General features: G+C 43.8%; 2 protein-coding genes across 5 annotated transcripts in view; one reads left to right on the top strand and one right to left on the bottom strand.

Moving 5' to 3' along the window:
• CNOT4 (CCR4-NOT transcription complex subunit 4) overlaps positions 1–4,944 on the bottom strand; it is a 66,698-nt gene extending 61,754 nt beyond the window's left edge. The window contains exon 1 of one of the 4 annotated variants that reach the window (XM_015859292.1): positions 4,833–4,944. The gene's annotated coding sequence lies outside the window, so the exon portion shown is untranslated. Of the gene's footprint in view, positions 1–4,027; positions 4,051–4,603; positions 4,701–4,832 lie in introns of those variants that run through there. The other 3 variants (XM_015859283.1, XM_015859263.2, XM_015859272.1) reach the window with 3 other exon arrangements.
• LOC116653343 (translation initiation factor IF-2-like) lies at positions 1,296–13,232 on the top strand. Its single transcript, XM_032444286.1, has 4 exons — positions 1,296–1,360; positions 4,133–5,241; positions 6,650–6,738; positions 12,886–13,232. The coding sequence occupies exons 1-3, from the start codon at positions 1,296–1,298 to the stop codon at positions 6,676–6,678; spliced, it is 1,203 nt and encodes a 400-aa protein (XP_032300177.1). The 3' UTR covers positions 6,679–6,738; positions 12,886–13,232.
• The last annotated feature ends 1,030 nt before the right edge of the window (positions 13,233–14,262 follow it).

Raw genomic sequence — 14,262 nt, 5'->3', positions numbered from 1 at the left:
CGTACTTCACTCCCACCCCTTTGTTTTGCTTTTTCTTTTTGTTGCTAACTTAGAAATGGATTGCAAACCAGGTAAGCACAGTGACTCATTCAGAGTTCCTATCTGACACATTAGCTGCATCAAAACTTTTATCACTGAAACTCCCTCAGGTCAACAATGCCAAAGCAGGTAGTTTTATCACTGAATTATTTCCTTCCATTCCTGCATGCAAACTGTTAAACATATGTTACAATAATTTACCTTTTTAAAATGCATGATTTGAAGTAATAAAATTACTTCAGTGGCAGATACAGCACTTCACAGATCTATCAACCCTAGCCCCTGCACATTAAAACTAATACATAACATTTAAACAAGCTTCACACTAAATTCACAGTTACGACATAAGCATAAAATGTGTTTCTTACAAGTCTCATCTGTTGAATTCACTGCTCTTAAAACAAATTACTGCCAGCTTAGTTCTGTGGAAAAGTGAGATGTTGGGCAAGACTTTGTATGCTGTGTTTTCTGCCCTACTATAAGCAAAATACCTGCACTTTTAGTTGCCACTTTCTGTAACAAATTTTACATGACACAAACTGTTAAAGAACATCCATGCTGTGAAACTGGGAAAGCCCCTTCTGTTCAGGGAGGAAGAGATTAGAACTCTGTCAGAACCAGAAAATAAGGTTGCAGTTCAACACAGAGGCCTAGAAAAGTAGGCTGAAGTAGTAGCAGGAATGAAGCACTGCTTGAAGGCCACAGTACTTTCTCACTTGTCACTCTACAAAGTTTCTGTGATCCTGTTCAGGATTCATTAGCAGAAATCCAGTGTCAAGAATTGGAAGAAATTAAAATCCTAGTGCTGCTAACCAGTACTTGCCCACAGACACAAGATAAAGCAGTGTTGCCTTCCTGAAATAAAGGACTGCTGTGACAAGTAACAAAACTGAAGGACACAGCCCAGTGATCTGTGCTATGCCAGGGAACTCCTCATCTCAACCAAAACTTTAATACTGCTGTTATTTTACCTTCAATATAGCATTCAATTGAAATTTCACTTCACATTAGCCATCTTGTGTTCTTGAGAGAACAGCAAGACTGAAGAAATGATGCTGAGATTGCACGCAAAAGTCACTCACAGACAACTGAAGTTTTGCCATCTTCCTTTATAAAAAAAAAAAACAGATCTTGGTAGAAGTACACAGTACTGCTCTGAAAACAAGCCCCAGCTCAGAGCTGAGCTCTGCTTCCACCAAATTCCATAATTTATCTGCTTGGCCTTTGTATCCGTCTTTAAACTCACTAACTAGAAGATGCACAGAATCCACTATATTGACCTCAAACCCCTTCCCCAGATTGAAAACCAGGAAAAGAGCAAGTAAGAAATAAAACACTCAATTCACTTACAAAATTAATTCTATCATATCCTGCTCCAGAATACAGTACAGAGCTTTTAAGATTCACAGAAAGGGATGAGAAGGAGTGTCATTTTCTGGCCTGTACTTCTGGAGTGTTTCTGGATGCATGCATGTGCTGTAACACCAAAATGAAAGAGAACATGTACATAAACTACTTTGTGCATACACAGTCAGGAATCCACTTCTAAATCCCACTGAAATGAAAGACCTCCTACAAAAAATACCACGGATTTGCCATGACCACAGAACAGCCAGAAGGAAGGAACAGTATCCCACCTGCACAAAAAAGGCCACCAAGCCTAATTACTTGATCTAAGTGCTATGGAGAAATCACTATTTTAAACACCGATTCCTTTGAGCTGGAGTAGAGTCTTATAACAGCTAGCCAAAACAAAAAATCTGAACATACACTAAATTAGTGAGACTGTTTAATACAATTCCACAACAAGAAGTGTGAGTTTAAAGGGGCTCTTAATCAGGAAAAATGTAATCTTACAAAACCAAACACGCCATCAAAGTTTGTGATATGACATATAGTTTGATGAAAATATGCACCTAGCATCCAAACAGTTTAATAGAAGAACATATACACGCTTTCACTCACAGAGCTTTTAAATATTGCCTGCTAGATACTTATATTGCCCTCCCGATTTGCTTTCATACAGCATCAGAAGACCTGAACAGCATCCCAATACCTGCCCAACTTCAGCTTTCAAATCTGCTAAATGCTTACAGCCATTAACTTGTTAACATATGTTAAGCCATGTCTTGAAAGGTACTTTGGACTATTCTCCAAAGACAAGAAGAGGCCCAAAGAGATGTCTAGTTATTCACCAAGTCTCGATTCCTCACACCATTCCCATATGATGAAACAGGCCAAAGATACATGCTCAAAAGCAAAGAAAGCACCAAAATCCTGAAGGACTGAAACACTCAGTGGAAAGATCAGAAAAAAAATGCAAGGTAGGCAATCTTTGGACAGAGTTGTCACAGGAAGAATGCTACACAAATGCAAGTGGGACAAACTGTGGTCTGTACAACCTGAGACACCATTCTCCATGTGAAAATGTGGCAACCCTTGATGCTAGTGGTCTTGCTGAGCAATTGATTTCCTTCCATTGTGGTAAGGACAAGCATTCAGCCTCACCTTACCTGGGCAACGAAAGTAGTCATCCAAGGCCCAAGAGGCCTTGCCCAAGGCCTAAACCAGCCACCACGAAGATGTTTCGTAAGCACAGGTAACTGCTATCTAAAACAATCTCATTTATTTCAGAGAGGTAGGCAAAATCTTAAGAGAGCTGCCAAAGTTAAGCCTTCAAGGCCTGTACTTAAGATCTTGGTCAGAGTAATCTCAAAATGTTTCTCTTACGTACAGACTACCCTAACTTTCCTGAACAACAGCACGAATGAAGAATAAAGCAACATACTTGTGTATATTCTCTCCCCAAGTCCTTTACTCAGAAGGCACTCTCTAGAAGTTCCTAAACTTTCTGAAGAAGAGATATCAGTGCGTTAACTCAGTGTTATTCTTGAAAGGCACTCACCACCCTTCCTCTGGAAAGAGAGCAGCTGTTAGGATCATCCAAGGGCCATCATTAAAAAAGTAAAAAGAGGCACCTGAAGAAACAGCAAGTTCACAGCACAGATCATTTTATCATTGTATTCCCCCTTTCCAAAACAATCCTTTCCCCTAGAATGAACTCTGGTTGCAATTCAGCCAAGTTCAACTGCCAAGCATTTCTAAACACTTACATGTGTTCATCTTGCTCATGAGCTAGGAACTATCACAGAGTCCCAAAGGCTTAAGGTGCAACTCAGTGAACTAGTGCACAGCCTAAGGTTCAAATATGTTAGAGAGATGCTAAGAAGCCAGACACACAGTTGAGTATTTGAAGGCTGCATGAAAACAACTCCTCTACTCAAGCCAAACAACTATTTTGTTCTCTGCTCTTCATAAGACTGTATTTAACTAAAAAGGAAAAAAGCTACCAAGAAACAAACAGGAATACAGAGAGGACAGGAGCATTATACTCCTCTGCATATTCATCTGCCTGCATGAGTCTGTCTTTCGCTCATGTCAATCCTCATGTGAATACGACGGCAAAGTACAGGGATGCTCAAGCAGAGGCATCTTAAAACTAAAATGAAATGTAGAGAGTTAAAACCCAGCAAGTCAGAAATTGGTAGAGGCTCAGTAAACATACACTTAGCCAACAGTAACTTCTGAAACTTTTGGGCAGGAGTGAGCTAACATCTGCAGGCCAAGAGCATCCACTGATTTAACCTGCTCAAGGCTTTCCTTCATTAACATATGGTCCAAAGAGAACTTTCTGCTGATAACTACACACTTGGTATTACCATGCTTACATGCATATTTAAACCAAGGCCAATTACTTCCTTTCAGGCACAGTAAAGAAGTGTTTTGAGGTAATTATCCAGCACATTTTACCTCTCTGCTTCTGCACACATGCAGCCGACAGCAGCTCGCTCAGATTGGCAGGCAGAGCTCTGACAGCCACTGGAAGTCAGCGCAGGGTCCGCACACAGCCCTGTCATTTGCCTCTGCCGAGGCACAAAATGGAAAGGGCTCGCAGTGTTTTGCAAGTCGGAGACGGAAAGTTACATACCGATTATTCTACTAACAGACAGATCTCGGGAGGTTACACGGACGGTCCAAAATAACACGAAAAACAAGACGCTGCCATTTACCATCTGTCTGCCTCTCTTTTAAGGAAAAGAAAAAAAGTGCAAATCATACGAACAAATGGAGCCCACAGCTCTGGGGAGGAGGAAGGAGAAGAGAGAGGAAATTTCCACGCAGCCCCGAAGCGAATCACGCTGCGATCCCCGCGCCCGGCCTCCCCGCACGGCCGGTGGGAGCGGGGCGGGCGCCCGGCGGGGGAGGCCCGGCGGCTCCGGGCGCAGCACCCGGCCCGGCCCGGCCCCTGCCCCGCGCCCCCGGCCCGTGAGGCGCCACCCCGCGCCCTGCCCGCCCGCCCGGCCCGGGCCATTCCTCGCGCCGCCCCGGCCCGGCGCGTCCCCCCGCCGCCAGGGCCGGCCCGGGGGGGTGGGCTGAGGCCTGCGCCGTCCCGGCGAAGCCTCGGCGCTCTGGTAGGCAGAGCGGCTCGGCTCCCCCCCCTCCTCCTCCTCCTCCTCGCCTCTCCCTCCTTCCTTCCCCGGCCCGGCCTTCGGCTCGCACTCACCCGCCTTCCTCGTCCCTGCCCGGCCCGCGGAGCGTGTGCGCGGCTCTCCCTGCGCGGCACTGCCCGACGGCGGCGGCGGTGGCGGCCGGGCCGGCGGGGGCGGGCGGTGGGTGAGCGTGCGGGGAAGGAGGAGAGGGGAGAAGGAGGAGGAGAAGGGTGGGGAGGGAAGGCGAGAGAAGGCGACGAGAAACGCGGGGAGAAAACCGCAGCGGCGCTCCCGGGGCGGGACCTGTGGCGGCGGGTCGGCCGGGCGCTCGGGCGGCTGCTCCGACGACCTTTAGGCGAGAGACGCGGAATCTCCGAGCTCGGGGCGCTCCGCTGCCAGCCCGGCCACCATCTTACATTAGGGAGACTTGCCCTGGACGCCGCCTCTCCTGCGCTTGCGCCGCCGGCAGTGGGCGGTGAGCAACGGCGGGGGGCGGCCGCGGGACGGAGAGCGACGGCGACGGCGCGGGGCGCGATGGGAGTTGTAGGCGGCTCCGCCGGGACGAGCGCGGACCGTTCGCTGCCGCCGCCGGGGAGAGTCGGAGAGTCCCGGGCCGGTACTGCGGCACGTCCCCCCGCTGCTCCGTACGGACAAGGCACCGGGCCGGGTATCACGGCTCCGCTCGAAGCAGAAAGCGGCGACACGGGAACTGGTGTGCGCTTGGTTTCCTCTCTCCAGTTGCAAAATCCGGGGAAATTGTGTTTTCGTTTGTAGCGGCCGTGAGTAACTTTGACCGACGCATCCTTCCTTCCTGCCCCTTGTCAAGGAAGGAATCTCTCCCTTGCCTTTGGTCTCCGTGCTGACGGAAACTCATACGGGCTCGGTCACCTCAGCCATTGCCAGGGGACAGGGGTTGGTGCCGGAGCAGCTGCCACACGGCGTGCTGGTATGGCTGCTGTGTTCAGTGACATGGTGATGCTCTTCACCTTCCCTCCGTTGGGTGAGGGGAGGCCTGATGGCGGCTGCAGCTCCTCACAGGGAGCGGAGGGCAGCGCTGAGCTCTGCTCTGTGTGACAGCGACAGGGCCCGAGGGAACGGCATGGAGCTGTGCCAGGGGAGGGGCAGCTGGGGGTCAGGGACAGGGTCTGCACCACAGGGCAGTGGGCATGGAATGGGCTGCCCAGGGCTGTGGGAACAGCCCAGAGCTGCTGGAGGTCAAGGATAGTTTGACATCACTCTCAGACTTAAGGTCTGATTTGTATGAGTCCCTTCCAACTTGGGATATTCTGTGATTCACCTCTGAATTTCAAGGTGTTGAACAGCTTCAAACCAAATGCTCCAGCAGCAGCGAAGTGCATCGTGTTGGCATGGCTTGTTCTTCCTGAGGCAAGCTAATATTACCTCACACGTATAACTTTTTGTATTGATATATCTGTACCAGGAAAGCTCAGTGAATTAACTTTACTATTTCTGGCTACAGATCACATAAAAATAAATAGTTTTCATTAGTAGTCCTGACATAGGTAACAGAAACAGAGTGCTCTCTTGGAAACAACGTACACAGTGAAATTGAAACAGCTTTATTATGTGAGAAAGTCTTTGTTTGCTTATATAATCAACACTAACACATACATCATATATAGAGCTGCATAATAATCCAATTGAAGTATGTATTTATAAAAATAATATACAAATGAGAAAGTGTATATTTTGCATGTTTCCGTGTCAAGCTCTGTATAAACCATTAGGATCCAGAAGTGCCTCTTATGTAAGTAGCTTACATAAACGATGTAATTGATGACACACCTAATACCTGGCAATGTGTTCTGTTGAATAAGAGTCCAAAATTTATCTAAAAGACTAATTAAAAGAATACATCTAAAAGCTGCAATTCATGGGTGAGAGTTAAGACTGTCTGTGTTTTTTTAAGTCCACTATTGAGGAGACTTTCCCTTCCTAAGTGGCTGTTTATATTCCTTTCCCTGAGTCCCATATCCTTACATTAATTATTGTCTTCATTTTAAGTCATTGTCATTGGTTTGATAACTTTTTCTTACATGGCCCCATTTTGACACATTAGCTGCCTTTGTTAAGGTTTATTCTTTATTTCTTTTGAATAGGTCTGGAAAGACTCCCTAAGAAATCATAGCCATATCCAGAAGGAAAACTTTTCAGAGCCTGTTTTTGTGGAAATAGCCTTGTATATCAGGTAAAGGTGTGTATCCAAATGATGTACTTTTTTGGTTTGCCCTCCATTTCCCCATGCACACACCCTGCTCTCCATAGATTCACACCGTGTAGCAGAACTGCCATGTTCCACAGTCAGTGCTGTGTTGACCACATACAGGACCCTGCTAGGTTCTGCAACTTGGGGAGAAACCAAGCTGTTTTCATCATCTCTCTGTTAGTCAATGCCACTTCTAATGGCAGGAGGAAACATGGCAATTGCTCCCTGGACTGCTGCGTATGTTAACAGTGCTGCCATTCCCATTGGGAGACCCAGATGTCTTTGTGCTCCTGGGGCCAATGGTGTCTTTTAATGGGGAAATGTGCTAGAGAAAGGAACTAGGTGACTGTTCCAAGTAACTGCAGAATAATAATGAAGGGCTTTGTTGGCAAACTGAAGGTCAGGTGGAGGAGCCATGCAGACACTGATCGATATTTGCTGCAAGTGACAGATGTTCACTATGTCTTGCTCAAAATGTATGAGAGAAGGAGGAAGTGTCCAAACTGCTCGGGAAAACAGGATGAGGGATTTTGTTCTGCTCTTTCTTAAGTAAGAGGATATAGAAGTGAAAAATGAATGTGTTGTAGCCAAAGATATAAAAGACAAGCATCTTTGTTACTCTTTTTCTTTTTGGTTAAGAAGTTTTGTTATTAGGGGAAGGTAAGAACTTTGGGATGCCTCTGCCCATTTATTTCATTATGACCTTTACTAACTCAGCTTAGCTCTGGCGTGACACACCTTAAGTGCTAAGTACACTTATCATTGGAAAGGAAAGCAGAAATCGCTCCTGTTTTCTGGAAGGGACACAGAGATCCTTGGGAACCTACAGGAAGTCACTGCTATTCATATTAACCTTGGTATGCACTTGAAGTACTAGTATGAATATAACATCTAAATATTCTTCAGAGGTTTTTTTCCTTCTGCATAATTTCTAGCAAATTTCCCTGTGTGTTGCTTTCCTTGTCCTGCCCTTTTCTGAAGCCAGATACTTGCATGTGAATGAACACAAATTGTCACATGCATCCTTCCAGTTCTTCTAGTGCCTTCTGGTTCCTGTGCTAAAAGCCATTCAAAGGAACCATGGACATCTCCTTCCTATTATCTTTTCCTATTTTGAAACATTTTTTCATGCTTCAAGCAGCTTGCAGGGCTCATGTTCATCATCATTATGGTGCCTCGGTTGCCAGAGACAAATTGCAAATATTTGTCATTTCTACACAGAACACAGTGCCAATGATAATAGGTTTCCTTTTTCTCTCAATTTTGGGATGTCATTACCATCTGCTTCTTCAGCTTGGGCTTCCCTAGGAAATTGATGTTCCCAGGGAAGTCAGTGGTGTTTAACTAAGTAGAATTTCATTCCCATTTCATATGTCCTTGGTATAGAAAGCCTGTGCTGGTGCTGGAATGGGAAGAAGAATATTCAGAATTGGTGAGAGCTGACCAGCAACAGGATTCAAGCTTTCAGTTCTAGGTGCATGTTAGCAGGGATGTTACCTTGAAGTGTGTTTCCAAGAGATGAGGAAAAAGTCATACCAAGAAAGGCCAAAGATAGGTCAGAAAGGAATTCAGCATTGCACAGAAGGGTACTGAAATGTATTCAGCTGCAGAAGTAAATGAGAGACATCATACTGACAAGCATGGAGGTAGCATTGCCCTGCTCTGTGTGATAGTAAAATACTAAAATGGAATGCTATCTTAGCATTAATGTATCTGGTAGCACATGCAGGTCAGCACCATGTACATTAGAAAGGAACAGATTTTAGAGCAACTGGCCCAAATCCAAGTATTTTATATTACTAAAGATTTGATTTTAAGTGTCTCATAATCTCAGCATTTTGAAATGTTTAATTTTGGTAATTTGTCACATAAAATGTGAAAGAAGCAAAGAGCACAGAGTGCTGAACATAGCATGAGCTAAAGTAAAGCTGCTGTTGCTTTTTTGCTTTCTGCTTCCACTGTTAACAGCAAGCCTGCCCTGCAATCCATGCTCTCTTTAACTCCTGTAGTGCCTCCACACTGCTTGCACGACAAGGAGAGCAGCAGCCAAGCAGCGTGAGGTGAGGATGTGGGTTGGTTTCTCATTTGTGGAAGCCCACAGTGGCTGTGCTGGGGAAGGCAGTGCCAAGCTGGTGGAGTTAGACTCATGGTTCCCGCAACTCATTTCCACTGCCACTGATGGCATCCAGATATTGCCTGGGTTACAGGTGCAAAGCTGCAATCTAATGCAGGACATGATAGCAGGATTTCTCTCTTCGGCATTTCAAGCTCACCATTTATCTGGATTTCAAAAAGCATTCGGTCAAAGTTCAGTCTTTGCATTTCAGTGCAGCAGTTTGAAAAATACATTAGCTCTATAATTCCCCATATGAAGTGACATCATTTGACAGCTATTGGAAGTCCCAGGACTACATTACAATACTGGGGTTCAGTGGTGATTTGTATTAATCTTTTCCAACTCACCCACTTCTGGGCATTTGGAAAGGAAAGTCCTGGAGGTCCTGCTCAAATCTTTCATGCTCTTGTAGTCCAACTGGTATTTGCTTTCTGCTGGCACTGGTTCCTCTCTCAGGAACGCCTCTTCCTTGCATTCAGCTTGACAAATCACGGTGCTTAAGGCACATCACAGAATTGGGTATGGATTTGCTACACACAACCTACGGTACAGTATCAGGGGAAGAAAAGAGGCTGTGCTCTGGAGTGTGCAAATTTGGCTGGCAGGGCTGGAATTGCAAAGGAACCCATCAGCATTCAGCTAGATTTAATCCAGATGATCTCGTAACTGAAGAGGGCACTCATGGGCCAGACAGCAAATAAACTATATCATGTTATGTGATGAGGGAAAATCATTGAGAGAATGGACAGAATCCTCCTCTGAGCTCAGTGCAGCTTATAGCTGGTAAGCCTGGGTTTCATTCATGCAAAACGAAAGCCCAGTCACTTTAAAACCATCCTGGTGAATGCATGCGAGACAACTCATCCAAAGCATTTGAAGTAACATCCCTGTGTAGACAGGACTTCATTATGCTACTTGTTATTGTTTTCAGTGAGTCCTCACCTGCTCTTTAAAGTTCAACATACATTACGAGAGAAAATTATTGCTCATTAATGTTGTATACCCTTAATTGCCTTCTACATTAGTGTGTTCAAAGGAATGTATTTTTTTCTGTTCTGCCCTTCTCTGCCTGCATCCAGCAGCACTCAGCATTTTCTACACAGCTCCAGAATTGCTTGCATTCTTATAAAAATGCCTCAGCCATATGGGATTTGCTGAGAGTAAATTAAAAAGCGCATGACTTGGGAAAATGCAATCCTTTATACTGCATTGATTCCATAGTCACCATATAAACATGAAGTGTAAGTATAAAGGATTTCCACAGTCTTGCAGCATTTGAGTCCACGTTCTGCACAGGCCAGGAGTGTCAGGAGCTCTCCTGTGCTAAGGGGCAGGGACCAACTTCCGTGCTTGTAAGTATATTGCACCAGCCAAGCTCTAGCTGCAGCCTTGCAGTTTTTCAGGCAGCTCTACTTCCTTTTGCCAAAGGAATGTGAGCTACTGCAGCTAATTTTGTGCTATATAAATAATGCTGTTAGAGAGACAAGCCTGAGATTAGATAGGTAAGATAGCCAAAATAATACATTAGATAGAAAAGTTGAAGCATTTGTTTATCCGAAATATGAGTATGTTCCTTAAGGAGCTACAGGAACCTGACTGTAATGATGACAAATGAGAGATCCCAGAATAATAAGGTCAGTCTTGCATATAGGCAGGGCCACAACTGAGACTCAGTGTGACATAGATGTGCTTGTTGTACAGAGAACATTGCTGGACCGAGAGCTACTGAGAGCAGGGAGCATCTTCTGTACAGATGCCATCAGCACTTCCATTGTTAATGTCTTGCGTTACCCTCACCTGAAGCACTTGTTTTATATAATCTCACTCTTTTACCAAATGTATCCAGAGATTTCCATGTTTAATCTCATGGACATGTTATGTTGGAATGAATTTTACAAAACTTCAGGGTACGGTTATGACTAAGCAAGAACAGTGGGTAACAAAAAGTCTGCTTAGAGGAGAAAGCTGGGAATTTGCTGTAGAAGAAGATGTGTGGGAAGATGTGTAAGAGGCAGCTTTGCTATAGGTTACCTGCACACAGGCAGCTTTGTTGCCCTTCAGAGGTATCCATTCAGCTTACCTGTGGGCAGGCACCTCCTGCAGAGAACCAGCAGAATAAGAGCATCTGGAGCCAGTGGGCAGCCTGCTCCTTCCCACTTTGGTAATGAGACTTTGCCAAAATTAGGGGCATGAAGGAAGTGAGCTGCTAGTTGCTTTCTTCTTTAGTCCTCTTTGCAGATAGGAATCTAGACACTGGACTTTCTTCCTTCTGAGTAATGTGTACCTTTCCTCATTCTTCTGAGCAGTTTATGCCTTGACTCACCGCTGTCCAACTTCAAAGGTGCAGAAATCAGAGGGAGATCTCTCACACCTCACTAGAATGAAATTGTATCTTCTCACCTCAGGATGGTTAAACAGTATGTTGTCTCAGCTGAGATCCTAACAAAGATGAGCGAGTTAACATTTCGTCTTTAAGATCTAGTTAAAATCCAAGCTTCTTGTCTAGACTTAGTAAGAGAAAACACCAATGTGGATTTCATTTTAAAACAGTTGAATAGGTACAGTATCAATTTATTGAGGTAAAATTGCTGTCATGCAAAGTCAAAGAGTAGAAACAACGTGGGTCTCAAAATCTGCTGAAGTGAAACTGCTAAAAGACTAAGAATGGTTCTGTTATACTCCTGTACAAAAGCAAACTTGATGGCCTAATTGAGTTTTATTAAGCACTGCTTTTTAATTGTTGATGTGACTGAACAATCAAAACTGTAAAAGGCACTTGGCTAATATTCTGAGTAGTGTAAATCCTTATGAAAACTTGGTTATGACACAGCATCTACCTTTAAATGGTACCTTTCATCTCAGATAACTGAGGAATTAAGAGGATAAATAGAGCCGCCTTAGGTTTTCATGACTTGTCTGACTCTTTTATAAGCCTTTACAGTTTAGTAGTTCTGTGTGTCATGAGGCAAACAGTTCATGAGAGAAGTCTCCAAGAAATTCAGCACGCACAGGTTCAAAAGGATGGTTGCTTTAAGCCCTCTTTGAAGCTTTCAAACTGTGAAATTCAAGCAGGTTTTAAATAAAAGCTCTAAAAGTGAGCTCTGGCAGCACAGTCTGCAGAGAGCTTGTGGCTGCAGAAGGGCAGACCGACAGCACGACTGGACTGCCTGTAAGGTGTTCAAGTCTGAGTTTGGTTAGCTTGATCATGTTACCACATGCAACAAAAGGCAACCAGAAAGGTGATTCCTCCTGTCCCACCACAGCAGTGCTCATGCTGGCTGGCTCTGGGAGGCAAGTTTCCTCCAGCCACAACCTGGTTGAGAAGGATGTTGGCAGAAGCCTTGTGCAAGAACATACATCACATTCAGTGACACTTTCTCTGTGTGGTGGCAGAACCTACTTATTTGTCTCCCTTTAGTTCTCCCTCCTTAATTTTTTATGTCAACAACTAATACTATTTCATAATTTTCTCCAAGTCTCCAAGTGTTTGCACTGTATTTAAAGAGATAAGGAGGTAAGTTTTCTTTATGAACAAGGAGTCCTAGCAATAAAGAAAGCTGTTAAATCCTGAGGGAGACTAGCTCCTCAAAAAGTCCTTTTTTCTGGGGTTGTGCATGAAAGCCAGAACTGAAGCTGGATCCTTTTTAAGGAGCCATGAATAAAAAGAGAGAACATTCAGACAAGAGATCAGCCTATTGAGGATGCTGGGGCTACATGACTCACTGAATTGTCTGAGTAGGTAAAAAAAGACCAAAAAACCCACAAAGTATTAAAAGAGTAGTTCAGATCAATACAAATAAAACCCCAATTTTGTTCTCACTGAGATCAGGAGAAAAAAAAAATGTTGGGAATATAGATTATCTTGGTTTAAAAGCCTGTAAGGTAAAAAAGGTTATAGCTGGGCATATAAAGGATGATAGACCTGGTGGAAGTGGTGTCCCCTTTCACGCATGGCTCAGGCTTTCAAGAATTCTCCATAGTAGTAGGAACTTAGGTTACATTTCATTATTTAGGCAGAAAGACAAATGCTTTGGATCGTGCTTTTCTCGATTATTTTGGCTGAGGCGGATGCTTTTTCCCACATTTGCCATCTGCCAGGATAAAACAACGTCAAGGTAAGCCACCCAAAATGCACCATCAAATCTTCCTTAAAAATAAGGCCACCTCATTTTCAGGTGTTTTACATAGCTTAGTGTCTTTGTGTAGTTATGTTCTAAATACACATACTAGCAAACCTTTTCTCAGAGTCTTAGAATGTCAGTACCTCAGGCTTCTCTTGGGCCGGACTTCACCGCAACTTCTTGTCTCTGCAGACAGACTATGCATTAAATAAAAGAGTGAGATGCGTAAAAAAAAAGAATGATGTTGTTAATAGCAGGATGCCTAGGAATGCAGCCCGATGACGCATTCAGAGTGTTATTTCCAAGCAAATATTGATTGCCGCTTGTAAAGAGATAGCACAAGATGTAAAGGTATCCTGAGATCATAACCACAATTTACTGCTGTCTATGGAATGAGAACTGGTATGAACCTTTATGTGGTTACCAACCGTAATAATGAATGTGGGTCACTGTATTTTTTTCTGCATGTTCTTGACCTTTGAATTTCTGTTCCTCAAATCAATTTACAATTCAGTATTATCAATATCAGTAATATCAGTCAATTACATTTCTTGAATGTATGTTTTCAATAGGTTATTAACTTTGGAATGAATTATTCACCTACATATGCTTTTTTATCCATTATAATACCACAAAAGTTAATTTACCACATTAGTAGTTTGGGCTTGCAGGAAGACATAAAGGATTATCATTCTATCATGTTGGACACCTGAAGACACAAAATTAACTCTAAGGATTTTGTCTTCTCCATTCGTTAGGTCTCATTTTATTTAAGAGTTCAGATTAGCTGACAAGGTGTTTTTAGCATTACATTTCAAAGACAGAAGCTTAGCTTTGTCTGATTTAGAACAGGAATGCTCTTGAATGATAAGGGAAATTCATTTTGGCTATCTGACACCATCTAGAAGAAAGGTTTGAAAGTTATGTGTGCCAAGAAGCTTGGAAAACCTGCACATAAGATAAAGGTTTTCCACTATTATACTATTAAGCACTCAAGCGACTGAATGAGCACAAGCCATAAACTCCAGACTTGATTACTCAAGCATGTAATATAGTTTAGTGCTTCAATGTCTAAGGTGTCACCTTGGTAGGAGTTATTGAACATGTGGTCTCAACAATTGCCCTATTAAATGTGAACAGCTAACATTGCTTCTCATTATCCTTCTGCAGCAGTCATAACCAAATAAGGCAGGAGGAGACTTCAACAGATCGGTGACTTCTAGTGAAATAATTTGACAACGCAGCCAATTAACACAGTTGCCCATTCCT

The sequence above is a fragment of the Coturnix japonica genome, chromosome 1, assembly GCF_001577835.2.
Source record: "Coturnix japonica isolate 7356 chromosome 1, Coturnix japonica 2.1, whole genome shotgun sequence".
Lineage (NCBI taxonomy): Eukaryota > Metazoa > Chordata > Aves > Galliformes > Phasianidae > Coturnix > Coturnix japonica.
The sequence above is the reverse complement of the archived record's forward strand: the minus strand, read 5'-3'. Positions and strand labels throughout refer to the sequence as shown.